The following is a 21,786-nucleotide window of genomic DNA, read 5'->3' as shown; positions in this document are numbered from 1 at the left end:
TATTTATGATAAATGAGTGTTATCGTGTCATTATCCCAAGTGGTTACTCAAATATGATGTTGCCAATTTAATAAAAGAGTAAATCAAAGGCTCTGGTTAAACCGCATTTTAGTGACAAACGAAATGGATTCCTACGGCTTTCTAAAATGGCTTCTTGCTTTTCTTCTTCCTGTTCAAGCAGGAAGTGATGCAATTGCTGCAAAGGGGGAAAAATACAACTCCAACTCGTTATTCTTTGTTCACTAAAGTGAGCCGAACACTTTCACTTTTGGCTGGTGCTTGTTAAAGTTGTGATGAAGACAATTCGACGTTTCTATAAACGAAAAGTTAACGATGAAGGGGAGGGACTTACATATCACCTGAGTGTTGGCTAAATGAAAATAACGTCAATCAAAGGCTTTCAGAGCTAGGAAGGAGCTCTAGATGGCGGATGATCCTTTGGGAAGGCTGCTATGGACTGTCGTCATTGCCTTTTTTTTTTTCTTGCCCCCCCCTTACCCCCTGTGTCGACTGAGACGGCGTCCTGCAATGTTCAAGTGATGCTTCCGCTCACTCGCTCGACGTTTTGACGGGGTTGACGCCGTTTTCGCCGGGCTTTTGTGGCCATTTTTGCGCGTCGACGGAGCCGTGTGTGCTACGCGAGTGCTCGCGGTTGTTTTCCATGCGAGGCTCTGGCAGCCATGGCGCGCCTCCATTTTTAGTGCTGCTCGCTGACGCCTGACAGCAGAGCACGTTCGCAGTGGCCTGCGATGTATTTCAGACGTGATTCTTTTTGTATTTAATTACAAACTAGTTTATTTTTGTTTTTTCATGTTGCCTGTGCTGATTTGACGTTTTATTTAATTTTGCAACCACGGCGAATCGCAACGCAATAGTTGTATCTATCGCCACTATCTCGCTGTGGGATTGCTTTGTTTACATTGTTTTCTTCATTAATTCCATATTGTCTTCATGTTGAACTTTATTTTTAATGGAGTATTTTTGGGGAATGACGCAGTTGGAATTAATTGATGCGACTCGGAACTTATAGTGGGGGGGGGGCTGTATATGTCGGCTAATGGAATAGCGCGTCTTTAGCAAGTGCATTTCCTGTATATATATATATATATATATGTATATACATATATATATATATATATATATATAAAATATACACACGTTTGTTCATATATGCATAGAAAATGATCAACCATTTGTATTTAATTCCACTTTCCCCTCTCGCGTCGTACCGCTTGGGATTTAAAGTGTCTGCCGTGGGGCGAAGGCAATCTTGAGGGACTTGTGTGCTACTTTATGCCTCCTGGAACTTTTTGACACGAATACCAGTGCTTCTCTCCCAAAGGACATATTCACGCTCATTGAAAACGTACACGCATTGTTCTTCAACGATGAAGAACAGAAATAAAAAGCAAGGGGATGAAGGATCGGCGCAAAGCAATGCTTCCAGGTATGGATCTCATCCTGTTTTGTTTTTCAAACACACTCTTAACGTCTGCTCAACAAGCGTGGTCGATCACCTGTGTGCATCGGGGTGTATTTGGGCATTTGCATATGTGTGCCCCTGACGAAGTGCACCAGTGTCACCAATGACCTTGCTATTGTTTAATAGCCACACCCCGATTTTCGTAGCATTTGTTAGTGTAGTGAGCATGCAAGGCCCCGGTCATCTTTTTCCTTGGAGATGAATGCAATCGAACCTCCCTCCATCCGAATGCATTGCATGATGTGTGTTGTTTCTTCACCGTATTTTATTGACCTTAAAAACAAAAAAAAACGGCATTGTATTTTTACTGAGCGATGCATTGCACCATTTTATCAACGTTATCTGACCCCTACGGTAGATTTTGGATTGTTAGTGCAACTTCTGTTAAACATTGATACACTTTTATGCAAATGAAAGAGAAACAGTTCTCCAAATGTTAAAACGTTTTCCTGCACTGACAAATTCTGGACATCCTGAGATATATAGAACTAATTAAATGCAATATTTAATATCTAACGAGCTTGTCTGACATTTTAGCTTGTTTAGATGCACCTTTAAAGTTATGTTCACTAGAAACCCATTACTATATATTTATTTAAAAAAGCGCGCAGTGTCCAAAATGATTTGCATGAATTTTTACTCACTGTATCACCATTGTATTGATTTTGATCAACCTAAACTACGTATGTTTGCTTTATTAATTTGTAGACTTTAAATTAGATCGGGTGACTTTCCTATCAACAAGAATATATTCAACGTTAAATTTAGCTACAGTATTGAGTGTGGATACTTTTCTTCTTGTGGCTTTTTAATCACTTATGCATTATTGCAACTTTTGAGCTAGGCTACATTGTGTGGATACTTTTTTTTTTTTAAAGTTGTGACTAAATACTTTTACTTATATTTAAATTATAGTAGGCCTATTACCGTGTTTACAGCTCCCTCAACTTTGCTCAATAAAGAATCTCAACATAATTTGCATCAAAATTGCAGTGTTGGATTATGCTCCATACTCCCTTGAGTGTAATAAATGCAGACAAATTTAAATATTTATCATGTCTGCTGTGTGCTGAAGATAGTCTTTTTTTACACAAACTAATACACTTGATCACAATAACTGTCCACGCACTTGTGTGTATTTTGCACTCGTGGCATTTTATGTTGGTTTAACATTAAACTGAGTTTATTCTCGTTTGGTGCCAAACTGCCTCTTCTTTACACATTACCATTGTGGGAACGCATCGGGCACGGTCACAAGAAATGCGTAACAATGAACCTGTCGAAATGATACATTGTTTGACCTCTCCAAATGGCCCGTTCTGTCCCTGTATTGCTGACCCGAGTTCGCTCACTCGTTGCGTGCAAGGCTCACAAACCGGAAGTGGTCATTCCCGCATTCGTACCGAAGCAACCGCGATTGGCTGATTTGTCACGTAGCAACGCAATGACCAATGGAAACTCAATATTTTATCAGTCGTCCCACCCTCATTGTCAGTCGCTCAAAGGGGAAGTCACTTTCTTCTTCCGTGTTAGGTTATCGCACGCGGTCGCGCAGCATTTATGTACAGCTACCACGGCCGCAGCTACACTATTTGTAATTGTTAGATTAAAAAATAATGTTGAGAATGATTTGAATGCTCAAAGGCAGAGAATTCGATGATGAAACTTTCATTTTAGAGCTTTTAATTTATTGTTGGATGGCGCCCTCGTGTGTTCGAGCGTGGAATGACAGCAGACTCATGTTACAGGGTTCATTTTGTTTAGTTTTTTCCCTCGACACCCTTAAGGATAATGTTCCTACTAGTTTTTACTTTTAAGGAGGCGGAGATGTGAAAAAGTGAAGTAATTGTAGCTATGCTGAAATGTATTTTATGGTCAAATTGAAGACTTAAAAAAATCGCTTGTTTTGAGAACTTGAACGGAAGTGGAAATTCAACGTCTCTATGTAGTTGATGTGCTGTTTTTTTTCTCATTACCATATATGACATTTTCTTATGTCCTAGGACTTTGGACACTGCGCCAGGCACTGCATGAATAACCGTTTCTCTCATTTTATCCATCCTGTTTTCAACTCGATCCCCCAAACCTATTACTGGTGTCATTCCGAAATCACTCTGCCACCATCTTCCCTTCTGGGTGCTTTGAGATGTCGTCATACATGCTGACTCCATAATTAAATCAATCATGCTGTACCTGTGTGTTTATGTCCTAAAATCCTGTTATTGTGGCTAATTTGCTATAGTACTAGTCAGGGGCTCAACTACCTACTTTCTGCAGGGTATGCAGACACATAACAGGCGCCCCCCCCCCCCCCAAAAAAAACCCCAAAACAAAACTAATAATTCATGCAGCCGATAAATACAAATTTGGGGGGGATATAACTCTCTTATTTCAAACTTTTATTGAATGTTTCATTTTACACTTGGTGATTGGCTTAATCAATCTATATTTATTTATTTTTTATTAATAAGTTACTAATTAGACACTGCATCTGATCAGTGTCAGACTCATCGGATACAGTGGTGGAAAAGGGTTATGATTGCAATCTGAAATACTATCAAGAAGCATCTCTGGGAATTTTCCTGTCTTAAGGACCTTGTTCAAATGTGCTGGTTCTTTTTAGACACACACAGACACAGCCACTGACTTTATATCATGCCACGGCGCGCCGGTGACAGTCACGGAGCAGAGGGGCGCCTATCAGTGACGTGCCTCTATTAGTATTCGTGATGAGAACAAACCATAGCCGTAAATTGGTTACTCAAAATTATTTTCCTCCCATTGCTTTGGCGCCCTTATGCGCCGCTTATGCTGCAAACGTACTTACTTTTTGCGCCACTGGTACTCGTAGAGTGGCTTAAACTAGCAAATACAAATTCCTTGTGTTCTTCATTTCATTTAGCAATAAAGATGATTCAGAATTTTGACTTTTTCAATTTGGGTGCGATGCAAACTGATCTGTGCTAAGTGCCGTGAAAAAGGCTTTGACCCTTCACATGGCTTCTGAGGAGCACAATTACTTGCGCCTTTCACTTTTTTGGCAGCCATACAAGTTTTACTGAGGACTAATAATCAAAAAAAAAAAGTGAATGACTTTCATGCTCTGTAACTGCCCGTCTCACGTGAATAGCAGGGTGCACAGTTTGCAAATTTGTCTGAAAACTCTGTTTATTCCATTTGAGTTGCGCAATTACTTTGTCACGTTTCTTGAGTCACGGCTTATCTGAAGCTTGCTCGTACCTCAAATTTTGGCTCCGACACTAAGAAAAAAAAAAAAATCAAGGTGATTTTTGTGTTCCTCCAAAAGCTCTTAAATTGGGGCGTTCTCAAGTCAAGATAGTGCTGTAATAAGAAAATACTTCAACATTCTTAATGCCTTGTAAACATATTTTACATGTTCAACAATTTAGCGTAATAAACTGTTAAAGAAATGAGTAGTAACATATCCCCCTTCTAGCTCTTTTACGCTCTTTTGTTATTTCGGAAACTTGCACCCATTTATTTTGTGTTTGTTTTTCTCTTTTGTGCCTTGGAGCATGTACATTTGGTCAAACGTTTTCACCATGTGTATCAATAATCACTTTGTTAACATTTAAAGGCAATGTTCAGCGTCATTAATTCTTCCTTTCTTGTTGTACATAAAACAATATTGAATGATTCTTACATGTATTTTTATTTTATTTTTTTAAGTCGCTATTGAAAACTACCTCCACTCTGTTCCTAGTTGGCTGGTGCAAGCAATGATGTCGCAAAAAAAAAAAAGTCGACCTGATTTTTAATCTCCAAATAGTTGATTAATTTACCATCATTGCATGCAAAAGACCAGGATGTGAACAAAACATGCAATTTGAAAAGGGCCGTGCTCTTGTCCCCGCAGCAATTCGGCCTCGGAAGAATCCAACCACTCCGCATCGGAGTCGGGGAGTCAATCTGAGAGCGAGCACGGCAGCGAGAGGCGACGGCCCCGCCGGTCGGTTTCCAATAGCTCGTCGGGGTCGGAGAGTCGCTCGGGGAGCGGGAGCGAGTCTGCCGAGTCCAAAAGGCAGGCAAGCAGCGATCACAAAGACAAGCCAGTGAAGAAGAAGGAACGTCTCGCTGATGTCAAGAAGGTGAAGACGCTCGCATCTTTGTACTCAACAACTACAGTTGTGGTGTATACAAAAGCAAAAACTGACCAAATGTTAGGTTTTTATGATATTAAAAAAAATCGGACCAAAATGAATATTTCTAAACTTTTTCCACCGTTAATCTGTGAAGCGCAATTAAAAAAAAAGGGCTTTTGAGAGGCAATTAAATACCTGAAATAATGTTTTCAAAAGTGTGCACACCCTCTTAGAAGTGGGCGAATTCACCGAGCATTCAAGCTTCTGTTAAATTGAAGTTGGCGCCTGTGCCACCATTTAAACCTCAACTAAACTTAATCACAATCAGAATCAGAGTCCGAATGTTCTTTGTTGTCATTATACTCAGTGAACAACGAGATTGGAGAGCTCCCCTCTCCAGTGCAATCGAACAAATACTTTTATTAAAAATTTCAATTCAATTAATTAAAGATTAAATAATGAGATAGGAAATAAATATGAAATGAAATCAATCAAACAAATAATGTCGCTGTTCTGCAAGGCTAGGGTAGGTGCATGAGAGTTCAGCAGGAAGAACTGTTTTTCAGTCTGTTTGTCTTTGTCTTGATGCACCTGTAGCGCCTGCCAGAGGGCAACAGGTCGAACAGGTGTGAGCTCGGCTGAGGCACCGGGCGGTATAGATGTCCGACAGGGAGGGGGGAGAGCAGCCAATAATCCTTTGCGCTGTTTTGACTGTCCTCTGGAGCCTCACTCTGTCCGCCTCAGTGCAGCCGCCGTACCAGGTGGAGACGCAGTACGTCAGCAGGCTCTCGATGGGCGAGTGGGAGAAGGCCAGCAGCAGCTTCCTGTCCAGGTTGAATTTCCTGAGGACTCTCAGGAAGTGCAGACGCTGGTGGACCTTCTTTATCACTGCTGTGGTGTTGTGTGTCCACAAGAGGTCATCGGTGATCTGCACTCTCAGGAACTTGAATGTGTGGACCCTCTCCTCGATGTCAAGTTTTGGAGTTGCTGTTTTTCAAAATTTTGACACCATTTTAGCCATTTCTTGAACAAATGAAAATCGGTTTTTGGCCCCCCGTGACTACTAACAATCGATATCGTGAAAGAAGCATATCCGTCTATCGCTAGCATTTACCAATCCTTCCTTGGAGACCTTATAACTAGATGTTCACCAATTTGTTGGATTGTGTGTATGTGACAACAAAAGGCAATTTATTTGGGTTCACAGTCATGACAGCAACTTCTACCGTAACTACAAGGTGGCCCGTGACAAAAACAAGTTTGGAGCACCCCAAACAATCCTCTCCTCTTTACGGCATGTTACTTATTCGTTATGATCTTATTTGCAGATGTGGGAGGAACACCCAGACGTGTACGGAGTCAGAAGGTCAAATCGCAGTAGACAAGAGCCATCTCGCCTGAACATCGGCGCTGGGGTAAAACACAAGAGACCGGACAAACACGACAGGTGGTCCTCTGTTTATGACGGCCGCACGTAATGCAAACTTGTGCGCGAATGCAGTCCTTAAGGCAGACATTTATGAAAAGCATTTCCCGGCCATATGTAGAAAACAAAGCAAATAGTGAGTCTGTCAGCGTGGGTCGAGTTCATCGAACACCGCGACGCAAGTTACAAGTAGTTTGTTGTGCGCTTGTAAATTGAGGACCCCCTGGTGTAGACCCCCCCCTGAAAAAATGGTTGGGTACTTGAAATAAATGCTGATTTTCGTTTTTGTTTGTTTTTTTATTTATTTTTTATTTGTTTGTTTTATTATTTTTTTTTACACAGGGTAGCAGCGACTCAGAAAGTGAAAGTCCCAAAAGAAAAAGCTCCCGCGTGAAAAAGAGGGAGTGAGTATTTTGGCAGATTTTCTCATTCCATTTCATTGCAGTCACAATGTCCTTGATTCCTTTTCACCGCTTTTTCAGTTTGTGTTCATTAGGGCTCCGTAAAAAACCCCCCCCAAAAAAACGATATGTTGATTTGAATTGTTTTTCTTTTTCAGAATCAGAATGGCTTTTATTGTTATTGTACTCAGTGTGCACCGCGATTGGAGAGCAATATAACAAATAATTTAATTGAATATAGAAATTAAATAAAATGTAATTGAAAATTTAAATTGAATTCTATATATCAATGACATTAAAGTTTAAATAATGATATGAAATTAAATAAATAAATATCGATATCGAGTCATAAAACCATATATCGATACTTTGTCTTTTTCCAAATCCCATAAATTCACCTGACTTCACTACGCAAGAGTAGCGCATCAATAACAAAATGGCGGAAGCGGTGAAGTCAGCATCAACAAGCATGAAGGCAGATTGATGTATTTATTGTTTCGATCAGGTCACGTTACATAAAACGTACATGATTCTTGTAACTGCATTGGCTTCAATTCGTAATGTAAATGTGAATATTATTTACTAACGTGGCAAGTTACAGCAAGCAGTTTGTACTAATTGCAACATTGGGTCTACTGAGAAAAGTGGTGCTGCGTGAAATCGTTCATTGAATCTAAAATCAATCAAAGTGAATCACGAGTCGAAAATCAAATCGGACCCTCGTGTATCGAATCGAATCCATTTTGGAAATATGTATCGATACCCAGCCCTAGAGTTCATATTGTGTATTGGTCGTTATGTGTTCTCATTCTGAAGTGGGTATCTGTTGGCCAAGTTTGATCGCAGTCAGCCAGGTGATGATGTTCTCTCCAATTGTTGTGAACTGCCGGCAAAATGACAAGCTTGCAATGCGTCAACGTAAAACGGCGCTGATGGGCCGCGTGGGTGAACTTGTGGCATCTCTTTGTTGTAAAGTATCTGGAATGATGATGATGATGATGATGATGATGATGATGAGGAGGAGGAAGCTTCTGGCAGTACAGACAGTGAGCAGGAAGAGAAAAAAGTTAGATCCAGACGACTTCCTGCAAGAAGGTAAGAGCTTAGCGAGGCCTGGCCTTCAGACAGCGACCCGCTGGTCATCCTCATCCCCCCCCCCTTTTTTTTTTTTCTGTTGCATGGGTGACATAAAGCAGGAGTGGGAACATTTGATCCCCTCTATACTTTGCAATTTCAAAAACACATCAAACCCCAGACGCAAAATCCTGACATATTCACTTAATTTGGGAACTTTTTGAGCTAAGCACGAATCGCCAGTGACTAGGGCTGTACGATTTTAGGGATAAATGTTATTGCCATTTAAATTTAATTTGCGATTTTCTTCCCATTGTACAGCGACATTTACAAACATGACAGAAAATGCCATTCTACCATTAAAAACAATCAAAGCTATTGCTATAATGGAAGGATACTAATGAGGTTTTGTGAGGGTGGGCAGTTCTTTCTCAAGTTTTTATAAACGACTTGCTGTCAAGTATAATTTTGGAATTGTGTTTATGAAATGCGTTTTTGGTTGATTGATTCATTTGTTGAACAAATCAAGATAAAAACAAAAATTGAAAGAAAGAAAGAGAGAGAATAATAGAAAAAATTGAACAAGCAGGGTTTAAAACAAAACAAAAAAAAAAACCAGAGGCTAAGAAATATATTTGAGAAATACATGATTAAAGCGTGACGTCATTGGTAAGCCACGCAGGACCCCGTCCTCAACTAAAACCAACAACGGACCGGAGACGACAGGTTAGCTTAGCGCCAGCTCGCTGGTACGACACAATTTAGACAATAAACACGGTGAAGTGTACCGTTAGCCAGCGGACGGCGAAGGATCCTGGAAGTCCAAGTAAGCACCAGCCCAGGTAAAATGAATGCGCGTTTTGACGTGTATACCCGTCAATGGCAGTGAATGAGTTCATCCCAAAAAATGCAAACGTGTTGCATTCCGGTTCAATGCAGAGGGCATTAAGTATCTAATTTCTCTTTCGTCAGAATATAAGCAGTTTTCGGATCATGTACAAGAAGGGATTGATTTGTTTCTCGCTCGTAAATGTCAACACGAGTACCGAATGCAGATTTTTGGCTGTGAGTCTGTGCTCTACTTTCTGGAATGTCCACTGACCGGCACATGAATGCAGGTTGCATCATCCTATAAAAATGTTTTTCTTTTTTGTTGAAAACAACTTCCATAAACCACCAGCATCTCTCGTCCACTGTGTTTTTTTTTCTTTTTGTTCAGTTTTAAATCCATCCGCATGCAGTCGTACCAGTTAGCTAGCACTAAGCTTACTGGAGAATTCGTCTCACTGGCTCGATATGGGCCGCAGTATTTTCTCCCAAATTTCTTCTGGACATCGAAAGCTACACTTTGAGTAAAAGATGTTTTCCGCTCCTGCTTTAAAGAAGACATTTGAAATTGTTTGTGTAAAGTTTGTTCTGGCCTCTAAAGTGGATCGACCCGACCCCTCTTCCCTTTCTTTTGGCTCTTTGGCAGACCCCAGACAAAATCATCAAACAAAAAACCGTCCCAAAAAGCAAGGAAATCCAGGAGACAGGAATCGTCTCCCGAGGACGAGGATGACGACGACGAAGATGACAATGACGAGGATGATGACGATGATGACACTCCAAAGAGACAAACTCGTCGAAGAGGGGCTACTAAAGTCAAAAGGTTTTTATTTATTTCTTTTTTTAAGGCTGCTGGCGGCATTGCTACAAACATGACTGTCATCCAGCATTGTTGATCAGTGCACAGTTTCCAGGGAACCCCCCGCTTGAGCAAAAATCTGCCAATAATTGAAAGCCTCACAAAAAGGTTTTCAATTGTCTGTAGAGGCCAAAAGATGATGGCAATACACGGCTTCCTGACGGACAAATATCTGACGAAATAAAGCGCCTCCTCTCAGTTCAGCAGAGGTGCCAACATGGCGCCATTTGGTGTCCAAGCAATTTATTTACATTAGACCAGGGCTGGGCGATATGGCTGAAAATAATATCGTGATGCAAGTATGTCATATTGCCGATATCGATATATATATATACATCGAATTATCGTTTATTTTTATTTTTTATTTTATTATTATTATTATTTTTTTGATTATAATTATGATATTTTTTTAATTTCTGTTTACTATCGAAAAAAAAAACTTTTATTTTAAAATGTAACATTTAACCTTCAAAATGAACTGGACAAAAAGTCAAACACTCTGTTCGGTCTAAATTAAATGCACAATTATTTAAACAAGTTAATGCTCGGAGTCTCTTCTTGAAATAGACTCATTTCAAAAGTTAATTTTAAAAATTGAACTAACTTGAGTGTCATCGGCTTAACTATTGCTCACGCCGGCCTCTCTTCCGAAGCTCCCGTGTGACGGAACTCAGGGCCACTTTTTCAGGTCGGCCGGAAAGTTGACCTTTTGCCGCTTGTTTTTTTTGTTTGTTAGTTTGTGTGTTTTGAGTCACGCGAGCTCAGCGGCGCACGCGTGAGCCGCGGGTTGTATTTCCTAAATGGGAGGAAGTTTGTTGACGAGTTTTTTTCCCCTCCGATCAACAAGTTATCAATACCATTTTCTATTGATATCAATCGCCTAACTATCGCGATACATATATCAAATTATCGTCACAGCCCTACATTAGACATAAAAACAGTGAATCAGTGAGTTTGTCAGCCAATAACAAAGGATAAATCTGCCAGTAGTTGAATCTGTGAGTGCCCAATCGCAGTTGTCAGCATCTGTCATATGTGCCGTTTCCTTAACGCAGCTATAAAGAAGACCAACATGACTTTGAAACGGACTCTGACGACCTGATTGAAATGACGGGCGACGCGTGTGAGGAGCAGCAGGATGACGACAGCGAGACAATCGAGAAAGTCATGGACACCAGGATCGGCAAAAAAGGAGGTGATAACAAACCCGTTGGAAATGATACGTAGCGTTATATCGACGAGTGCCTCGACGCAAGAGTTTTCAAAATATCAGCCGTCAAATTATTTATTTATTTATTTTTTTGGGTGCTGAGTTGCCAGCATTTGCTAGCTTAATGCTAATGCACAATGCCATAGACGGGTTAACTACTAATATTCCTCCAGCCTATTTAGGAGTTTTGACCATATTCTGTGTGCATATCGCGTTGCCAATAGATTTATGGGGAAAAAAATGCAATTAAACACATTTGCGGCATAGTAGGATTGCGCTCGTCAGTCACAGTATATTGAAGTTCAACACATTTTAGTTGTGCAGCCAAAGTGCACGTTTGATTGAAGTAAATTCAAAGGAGAAAAATGCAAAGCTGGAAAATGTTTAGTCTACGCTGTGACATGCACATATTATGGTCGACATTAGTAATACCTGAAGAAAAAAATGAACACTATTATGGAGGCGGCTGCTTCCTCGACGTTTTGTCAAACTTCCTTCATGCATGAAGAAGCAATTTAGTGCCAAAATAAGCAACTGAAGTTGCTGTTGTGAAATGCGCCATATAAATAAAGTTGTATTGCATTGTACAATTATATAAAGTACAATGCTGTAGAGTGCAATTTTTCATGTAAAAAAAACATTTTCCAAAATCTTTTGTTTGGCGTTTTACGGAGTACTGTAACGGATTTTTGGCATTTCCATTCATTTCAATGGTGAAAGTTGATTTGTAGCGGTTAATGGACAGCTAATCGGTTGGCAAATGAATGGTTAATTATTTTGCTAATCGATTAATCGTAACGAGTCCTTGGTTAATTGAAAATTCCCCAACATATGTCACCGTCTCAACAGGAAATATTCTCCGATTTCTGTCGTCCTTTGTGAAAGCAGACGGATCATATTTGTGTTGAAGTCACATCAAATAATTTCACGCTGCTTGCAAATGTGATTTTATTGCTTTGAAGAACAATGATCAACGTGTTTGCCAATTCTCTTCCATGTTACCGACCTAACCAGTGCGTGAATCATAATTCATTTCTTTGTGCGTTTTTTCCATTTGTCAATTTGAAATAGTGTTTGTTTTTCAGTAAAGGCATGGACATGCATTTTTAAACATTTTTAAATCCGATTTATCGATGAATTGCTAAAATAATTGGCTGATGAATTTATTATTTAAATGACTTGGTCAGTCAAGGCATTGCAGGCTGCGCGGTGGAGTGGGAGTGGTTAGCGGGTTGGGCTGGGCAATAAATGACCGACATCATGTTGCCCATGTCGGTAAATTCGGTGTTTAAAAAAAAAAAAAAAAGAAAAGAAAAGAAATTAGACAGACGATGTTTGAGCCAAAGAACACAAACTGCAAAGTGCGTCGTAAGCACCCGAAACAGCGCGTCCAACCTTTTCCTTTTCACCAACCACAACACAACCATGCTGTCGACTTGGAACTTGCGCTAAAAGTTCAAAGTGAGAAGCAAGGTTGGACAAGTGACAACAGCCCATCACGGAGGCGATCCCGTTCGAGAGAACGTCTCAGAGGTGGACGCTATAGCCTAGCACAAAGCTAAAGATATCAGAATCAGAAAGCCCCTTTTCTTTGTCATTGTACTCAGTGTGCAACGAGATTAGAGAGCTCCCCCTCTCCAGTGCAATACAACAATCATTGAATGACATATATTTGAATTTGATTAATTCAAGATTAAATAATTAACTAGAAAATACATATAAATATAGCTCCTCTAGCTCGAGTGGAGCGCACGGAATTGAAACGCCTCATGAAAGGAGCCGGCAAGAGGAACGCAAATATTTTTTCGCCAACCGTACTTCCCGATATGGACAGCATCGGGACGGGAGCTTAGACATGTCAAGCATTTTGCATCCACGTCCGCCTTGTGGTTGAGTTGCAATTTCCTGCCCCCGTTTGAGCCTGACTGTGCATGACAAAGACGACAAGAGTACCCGAGACGGCACATTTTCCTGATGATGCACACTTGCTTATTTGGCTTGCCTTGACATTTTTGACATTATATTCAGCATTTTGCTTCCAGGCTGTTTATCGTGCATTTCTCGTTATTGTGGTAAATTTGCTCAATTTATCGTGATAATTGATTTGAGGTCGTATCGCCCCGGCCCAATGAGCAGGCCTGGCTCGCACTTGAATCTCAGCTCAACTTTCATAGGGTGTTCGATTCATCAAAAATGTGAAAATGATTCAGAGTTGTGTGTGCGTTTCTCAGAATGGTTGACGGCCTTAAGTTTCTGGTGAATTTACACAAACTTAACCAGCTAAGATATTTAACAGAGGGGGAAAAAATGACGTCAAACATTTTTTGTTCATGAATTTATTTTTTGCGCGGCTGTTGGTAACACCACAATGGACGTTTATCTCGCCGCGCTCTTTAGGGATGCCATCAGTGAGTGTTCTACCCTGCTTTGTAGACGGGGCTCACATGGAAATGTGATTTTTCTTCTCCTTTTCTTTGGGAATCGTAGCGACGGGTGCTCCCACCACCATGTACGCCGTCGAGGAGAACGGCGACCCGTGCGAAGGTTTTGAGCCCGCAAACGACGAAGGAGAAACGCAGTATCTGGTCAAGTGGAAGGGCTGGTCTTACATCCACAACACGTGGGAGAGCTTGGACTCGCTGACGCAGCAGAAGGTCAAGGGCTTAAAGAAGCTGGACAACTTCAAAAAGAAAAATGAAGAACTCAGCGCATGGTGAAAATTGTTTTACTCGACTCAACTGGAATAGTAGATGACGTGTGATTTTACAAAACAAATTCCTCCGAATGTTTTAGGTTGAGGCGGGCGTCGCCTGAGGATGTGGAGTTCCACAACTGCCAGCTGGAGCTCATTGCTGACTTGAACAAGCAGTTCCAGTTTGTGGAGCGCGTCATCGGTAAGAGCTGAGCCAGTCACGGTGCAAATGTTTCTTCAATTTCAATGAAAAGAAGACAGAAGTTAGGATGTTCGGTCCCAGTGGCTCTTCTACTGTCAAACCCTGTTGACCCTTGACCCCTGGCAGCTCATCGAAAGCCAACAGTCTCAAATTTGGCTTTTAAACTGGACAGTGATTTGAAATTAGATCAGCAAATCAGTGCTGTTGTTCGATCCAACTTCTTTCATTTTAGGCAGCTGGTGAAGTGAATCCCCTTCTTTTCCGGCAGCACTTCGAAACTTTAATCCATGCGTTCGTTACAACTAGGCAAGATGACTGCAATGCACTTTACTTTGGAGTCAGCCGGTCCTCCCTCAAGCGTCTCCAGTTGCTCCAAAATGCTGCCGCTGGCCTTCGAACTGGAGCTCGGAAGAGGGAGCACATCACCCCAATTCTGAATTCTCTTCACTGACTCCCAGTGCACTTTCGAGTTGGCTTTAAGATACTTCTGTTCGTCTTGAAATGGGCTCGCCCCGGCGTACCTCTCTGAGCGCCTACGGAGCTACGCAACTGCCCGCTGCCGCTGGTCTGCAGACCAAATGCCGCTGGAGGTGCTGAGGACTAAACGCACCCTCAGAGGGGAGGGGATCGTGCCTTTACTGTTGCCGGTCCTTCCCTATGGAATGAGCTCCCGTTAAATGTTGGGCAAGCCCCGCCCCTTCTCTGTCCACTTTTCAAACTTGCTTGAAGACATATTTTGATTCTTTAGCTTTCGACTCAACACGAGACTGTCGCTTCTTCTGTTTTCTATTGTTTGTCTTTTAATTTGTGTTCTAATTTCCCGCTAATTTATATGACACCATATGGAAAGCGCTTTTGTTCCAGCTCCAGCTGTTGTGACATGCGCTTTAAAAAGTTGGATTTTTTTTTTTTTTTTGGGGGTACAACTCCATATTAATTGCATTTGTCATCACCAGCAACCAAAACAGGAAAAACACACGGATCCTCTGACTTCCCATGTAAGCAAATCAATCTTTTCACGATTGAACTCGACGGGAGAGCGCACTCGCTTAAACGTATTTGCTCTTCCAGCTCACAGTCACAAGACGTCGTCCAATGAACCCGAGTACCTCTGCAAGTGGATGGGCCTCCCGTACTCTGAGTGCAGCTGGGAGGACGGCGCACTGGTCATGAAGAAGTTTCAGCACTGCATAGACGGCTTCTTGAACCGCAATTCTAGCAAAACGGTCCCCTCAAAAGACTGCAAGGTGCCACTCCAACCGCCACTCGTGTTGGTTACACTTCAATACAATACAATTGTATTTTTAGCGCGCACTTCACAACAGCTGCAGCTGTAACAAAATACTTCGCACATCGAGTATAACATAAAGTAGCAATAATTCAAGAACAAAGAATGATACTAACACACAGTGGTGGGCGGTCAAGGCCTTCTCTGCTGACCTAACAAAAGCAAGAAAAAAAAATAGTCTTCCCATTGATGTCATATTATATGCTAGTGTTGAATTTGTAGGTTAGAGTTTGTATCCAATTAGAATTCAGTTAGCTCGTGTTGCCTGGCAGATTTCATAATACACTATTCAAATGAGGACTTCAGACACAATCGTGCGGGCGTCTCTTCTGTGTGTGTGCCGGGGGGTGTTTACAGTTAACGGACAGTTGCAGTAGCCAATCAGATCACGAGTTGAGGACAGTGAGGCCTTCTCGCGGGCCTCACGTTGAAGGTGACGAACGCATTTTGCGATTGGCTACTCACTCGTCAGGGGGCAGCGCAATGCGGAATCAACACACCAGAAAAAGCCGCAGACCGTTCAAAAATCTCAAATCTATTCTTGCTTTTTTTAAACCGCAATGGCGGAAGGAGGGAAATGTGCGGATTTAATTGCAGATGCCCTTGCGTGGCCATTTTCTGGACGGACCTTTCACGAGAAGCTAAGTCATCCAACACTCACTCAGTAATGCGTAAGTGTTCGTCTGTGTATTCTTTCTCCAGCCGTGGTGTCATAAATGTTGGCAATATGAGGGGGATTGAGTCAAGTCGGACTAAGCAGGACTTCACTGAAGGCCTGCGTGTGAAATGCACAGTCCGCCACTGCTAACACATTTACAGGATACAGCAGAAACAGTGAACAGTCTGATTTGACAGAGACACACTGCTTCATGTTCCGTTTCGTAGTGATGGGCAAATTACGTTTTTATGAACCACTGAACCATTTGACGCAATCGCTTCAAAATGCTTTGAAGCTTCAAAGCTTCAGCTGGTGGTGAAAAACTAGAACTGCAGTCAAATACTACAGAGGCTTTTTGACAGAAAAGCATTCGTGTGTACACACACACACGCACACAGAAACAATGATTGGATATCTAGTTCTGTGGCAGTTTTTGTGTAAATAAAAAAGAAATGAAGCTAATGGCTCATACCTTGTTTAATGTCGAGCTACGAAATGTTGTGAAGTCTAGTAAACAAAAGGGTGAAACAATGTTATGCTGAAAAAAAACACGACTCATATATTCACACACTAAAGTATAAACATTTCTTTATACACAAAGTCACAAAAATGATGGCATGGGTAAAGTGTATGCATTTCAAAGATTTGTATTCATTTAAGAATATTATTTTTTCCACAGTCTTCGGATTTAGACGGTTTCTTTTTAGGATTTACTCGAGTTCATTGAAAGAATTAAATTGCTTCGGACGTCACAGGTCGCATGTTTTTCCCCGGACAGAACGGAGAATCGGAACAGTGTTCCGAGGCGGGTTTGAAACGTGCAACAGATCTTTGGTTCCAGAGTGGCCTTCTCTACCGTTTTGTTCCTCTGTTTTTTTTAGGTGTTGAAGCAAAGGCCAAGATTTGTCGCTCTGAAAAAACAGCCCGCGTATATTGGAGACGAAAACTTGGAACTGAGAGACTATCAACTGGCTGGTCTCAACTGGCTCGCTCACTCCTGGTGCAGGTAGTGTGCTTTTAAAATGCAGAGGAATGTTCAAAACGGCATTGTATGAGGAGTTCAAATGCTCAAAGGCGTGCGCTCAAGTCAAAGAACACAGACCGCCGTTCCTTTTCGATTGATTCGGTTGCTGTGGTCCGAAACGGCACAATGCCGATAAAAGCAAAGCATCAGCGTCATGCATCCGGCACGTACACAAGCATTTTCCAAGTGACATCGTATTGAAGAAAAGCTATGTTTCAGGTATTAAAAATTTTTTAAAAAATCACCAAAGTTATTCTAGTTATCGAAATAAGTTTCAACTTGAATAGAAGATAGGAATTTGTTGCCCAAAAAACTAAGAAAAATGTTTACAATGTTTTAAAAAAAATGTTTTCTTTTAGTCATAAGTTGCAAGCAGACTGATATTTATTCCAATTTTTGGCAAAGCAAGTAGCCAGTTGCCTTCCGTAGTGCGTGTGGCTTGAAGTGAAAAAGCAACTAGGCAGCTTACTGCTGATTGGCTGCTACCCACTGCACAAGGAACCAATGGCGCTGTGGGCGGGCCAATGAGCTACGAGAGGGAGGGAGAGACAAAATAAACCAGCTTTTATCGGCCTTGAAAGGTTAAAAAAAAAATCATCTTTCGATCACGATTGTACCCCCCCCCCAAAAAAAAATAGTTTGATTGCTAATTGAATTTGCTAAAAAATAATAAATAAAATAAAAACGATAGTTAAATCCACCACCTGCAATAACACGCTAGCACAAACTTGAGATGTTTTCGTCACGAATCTCCACGTTGAAGGAGCCGTGTCAGAAACGATGTCGGCCTTATCCACAGGTGCAACAGCGTCATTCTGGCAGACGAGATGGGACTTGGAAAGACCATCCAGACCATCTCCTTCCTGTCCTGCCTGTTCCACCAGCATCAGCTCTACGGGCCCTTCTTAGTGGTGGTGCCGCTGTCCACGCTCACCTCCTGGCAGAGGGAATTTAACACCTGGGCCCCCGACATGAATGTGGTGGTCTACCTCGGTGATGTAATGAGCAGAAAAACGGTAGGTGCTCCGTCGTCGTCGTTTTATTTTTTATTTTTTGAAGTACGTTTCAAGGGACAAACGCAAAATGCGTCGCCGCTTGCAGAGTGATTTTGATGCCGCTGCCTTTTCGTCAAGGATGTTAATTTTGTTTTTATTCCAGCGTGCGGCGGAGTTGTGCTGAGAATATGTTGTGTACTTTTTTTGTATTAAAGTCATCATTAATGAGTGATCATTGTTGTTTCGTTGTCTTCTTCTCTCAATAGATCCGCGACTACGAGTGGGTCAACCACCAAACCAAAAGAATCCGTTTCAATGCCCTTTTAACCACTTATGAAATTCTCCTGAAAGACAAGGTGAGTGTTTTTTTTTAAAATTAATTTCACACAGACACACTGACTTTTTTTTGGATTCTGCGATGTCAAACTTCCCTCAATCGTTGAAACTTTCTTGACACCAAAAATGCGTGTTGACGGGTGCAATCACTGACCTCGAATGGTTTTGTCTAGGGAGTCCTCGGAAACATCAACTGGGCATTCCTCGGTGTTGATGAGGCTCACCGGCTGAAGAACGATGATTCCCTCTTGTACAAAACCTTGATGGAGTTCAGGTCAAACCACAGGCTCCTCATTACCGGCACTCCGTTGCAGAACTCGCTCAAAGAGCTTTGGTCGCTGCTGCACTTCCTCATGCCGGATAAGTGCGTTCCACACTTCACCTTCTTGAAAATCCCACAAACAAGGAGTGTGCCCATTTAAAAAAAAAAAAAAAAAAAAAAAAAAAATCTGTTGTACGCTCAGGTTTGACTCTTGGGAAGATTTCGAGGACGACCACGGCAAAGGGCGAGAGAATGGCTACCAGAGTCTTCACAAAGTCCTCGAGCCCTTCCTGCTCCGACGTGTCAAAAAGGACGTGGAGAAATCACTTCCCGCCAAAGTGGAGCAGATTCTCCGTGTTGACATGAGTGCGCAGCAGAAACAATTTTACAAGTACGATTCTGTATTGGTCTCTGTGTTGTGATCTGCATTGTAGCGAGATGTGCGGACTCAAAAGGCAAGGCAAGGCCATTTTATTGATTTATTTATTTATTTATTTTTACATTATTTTTTTTTCATATGTAAGGCAACTCAATGTACTTCACACAAGCAAAGGCACAATACCTCCAAGCATTAACAAGCAACTGTTGACAAAAAAAAAAAAAAAGCAGAAAAAGAGTAGCTTACAAAACATACATTGAACAGAAAACTTTCATGGAAAAGTGACAAAATAAAAGTTGGTTCCTAAAATATCTAAAATAATAATAATAATAATAATTAAAAAAAAAAAAAAAAAGATTTAAAATTGTTGAGTACAGTGTTGCTAATGCTAATGCTAACAGCTAGCTGCTAGCCACTAACTCCAGAGGCTGTCCAGTGTCATGTCCTACAATGACGGCGTAATTAGCTAGCGGTTTGTTAGCGTGCAAAATTAGCGACTGAGTATGATTTTGGGATGGCGTTGTGTTGATGTTGGTGGCAACTACCGTATTTTTCGCACTATACGTCGCCCCGGAGTATATGTCGCGCCTGTCAAAAAATGCATAGTATAGAAGGAAACAACTTGTATATGTCGCACTGGAGTACAAGTCGCATTTCTGGGGAAATGTAATTGAGGAAATCCAATGCCAGAGGACCAACACTCATGTCATCTTGAAAGTCAATTTAAAATAAAATTGAAATAGAGAAAAACAGGCTGAAAAACGATCAGAGAGCATGCCTTGTATGTTAACGTGACATATTGATTCCGATTACTGGAGCATAAAGAACATGCCGACAAATTTAACAAACTGTCAGTGTCACGCCACATCACTAAATCCAGTGAAGTCTTCCTCCTCGGTGTTGCTTCTCAGCTGCTCCGCCGACTCCGGAGGCAAACGATGCGCCACTTCCTCCGCTGCGTCACCTCCGATGATGACCGTTTTCGGCTGCATATTTCACTATTTCTAGGCTGGAATCTGCAAAATATGATCTTCTTTTCGGTGTCATTGTTCTTCAGTCCTTCTCAATTGTTTTTCTTTTACTGTCAATGTTGAAATGATCAATCGACAGAGGAATGGAAGTAGCGGGAACAGACACACAGGCCTTGAGCACCCGCGTTTCTTGCGGCTTGAAGTGAAAATAACGTGAATGAATATACTAATGTGTTTATCAGAAAGGCTTTATTGATCCCTGGAGGAAATTTCGCTTTATGATTCCACAGATAAGTCGCTCCAGAATATACGTTGCACCCCTGGCCAAACTATGTGAAAAGCTGCGATTTATAGTTCGGAATATACGGTATATCACGTCAATTAAAAGTGCCATAAAGCAAACGGAAAGGTGGAATACAGAAGTCAAGGTAGCAGTTACGCCACCACGGCAGCTAACTTAAAAAATTTCCCGACTATCAGGCACACCTGTATATCAGCCGCAGCGACTCTTTTTGGGCAAAGGCTACTGCATTGGCATCAATGACAATGAATTATTTCCTAAACTTTATTTTGAACTTAGCCATTGCCAAGGCAGGGGGGGGGGCTGTCCCACTATTTGAGATGCACTGCCTTAATGTGATCGCGCGCAGTTTTCTTTTCACCACGAGTCCATCATAGATGGACGCAACGGAGAGAAGCCTGTCACTTTTCAAAAGATTTTAGCCTCAAATAATATACGAACCTTTAGTACGACAAGTTTTTTTTTGTTTCTTTCATCTGTGCGGCCCGGTCCAAAGTGGTTGGGGGGCCTTTGGTTTAGAGGACCTTAATGTAAGGTTTGAGAACTTTGCAAAAGTTTTGAAAATGCATTTAAAAGCATTTCCACTCAGGGCAGACTTCAATTCTGTTGGCATCTTATTCCATTTCTGTGCAGCAGCATAACGGCCGCCTAGGTGGCCCCCGGGCCGTTCTTTGCCCACCACTGCTTTAGATATTCACCGAGCTGTCGGCATGTTCCCCAAAATACGACTTGAATTCTGAATTGTCTGAATTTGGAGCACCCTCTGACCTCTTTAAGAATGCAATAAGTAAGTGGTCGTCTTTTGATGTGTTCCTTGCAGGTGGATTTTAACGCGGAATTACAAAGCTCTTTCCAAAGGCACCCGAGGCAGCTCCTCGGGCTTCCTGAACATTGTTATGGAGCTGAAAAAGTGCTGCAACCACGGCTTCCTCATCAGGCAGCCCGAGGAGGGAGAGCCCGAGTCGCAACAGGAACACCTGCAGGTATTTTGCCCATGGGCCCTTTTCCATTTGAACTCTGTGTTGCGTCATCAAACGTGGACGCGACGGTCTTTTTGTGTGTTAGGCTCTGGTGCGGGGCAGCGGCAAGTTGGTGCTGCTGGACAAACTGCTCACCCGGCTCAGGGAGCGAGGCAACAGAGTGCTGATTTTTTCGCAGATGGTCAGAATGTTGGACATCCTGGCCGAATACCTTGCCAAGAAGCGTTACCCGTTCCAGGTAGGATTCCCCTATTTGCCGTTTAGGAATGAAGCAACAGAGATTTTGTAAACCATGTAAAATTTGCAATTTAAAA

General features: G+C 41.8%; 1 protein-coding gene across 5 annotated transcripts in view; it reads left to right on the top strand.

The window, feature by feature from the left end:
* The first annotated feature begins 299 nt into the window (after window positions 1–299).
* chd2 (chromodomain helicase DNA binding protein 2) overlaps window positions 300–21,786 on the top strand; it is a 39,558-nt gene continuing 18,071 nt past the window's right edge. The window contains exons 1-18 of one of the 5 annotated variants that reach the window (XM_088297897.1): window positions 300–1,447; window positions 5,361–5,592; window positions 6,915–7,001; window positions 7,355–7,416; window positions 8,389–8,508; window positions 9,962–10,138; window positions 11,230–11,369; window positions 13,872–14,097; window positions 14,178–14,278; window positions 15,235–15,276; window positions 15,350–15,525; window positions 17,106–17,230; window positions 18,048–18,264; window positions 18,510–18,599; window positions 18,753–18,943; window positions 19,044–19,232; window positions 21,313–21,475; window positions 21,558–21,710. In XM_088297897.1, the coding sequence (XP_088154023.1) occupies window positions 1,389–1,447; window positions 5,361–5,592; window positions 6,915–7,001; window positions 7,355–7,416; window positions 8,389–8,508; window positions 9,962–10,138; window positions 11,230–11,369; window positions 13,872–14,097; window positions 14,178–14,278; window positions 15,235–15,276; window positions 15,350–15,525; window positions 17,106–17,230; window positions 18,048–18,264; window positions 18,510–18,599; window positions 18,753–18,943; window positions 19,044–19,232; window positions 21,313–21,475; window positions 21,558–21,710 (2,550 nt within the window). In that variant the 5' untranslated portion in view covers window positions 300–1,388. The remainder of the gene's footprint in view (window positions 1,448–5,360; window positions 5,593–6,914; window positions 7,002–7,354; window positions 7,417–8,388; window positions 8,509–9,961; window positions 10,139–11,229; window positions 11,370–13,871; window positions 14,098–14,177; window positions 14,279–15,234; window positions 15,277–15,349; window positions 15,526–17,105; window positions 17,231–18,047; window positions 18,265–18,509; window positions 18,600–18,752; window positions 18,944–19,043; window positions 19,233–21,312; window positions 21,476–21,557; window positions 21,711–21,786) is intronic. The other 4 variants (XM_088297899.1, XM_088297898.1, XM_088297900.1 and 1 more) reach the window with 4 other exon arrangements.

The sequence above is a fragment of the Idiotropiscis lumnitzeri genome, chromosome 6, assembly GCF_059441095.1.
Source record: "Idiotropiscis lumnitzeri isolate Australia: NSW breed Sydney's pygmy pipehorse chromosome 6, RoL_Ilum_1.0, whole genome shotgun sequence".
Lineage (NCBI taxonomy): Eukaryota > Metazoa > Chordata > Actinopteri > Syngnathiformes > Syngnathidae > Idiotropiscis > Idiotropiscis lumnitzeri.
Note: the sequence above shows the minus strand (reverse complement) of the source record. Positions and strands in the feature narration are given on the sequence as shown.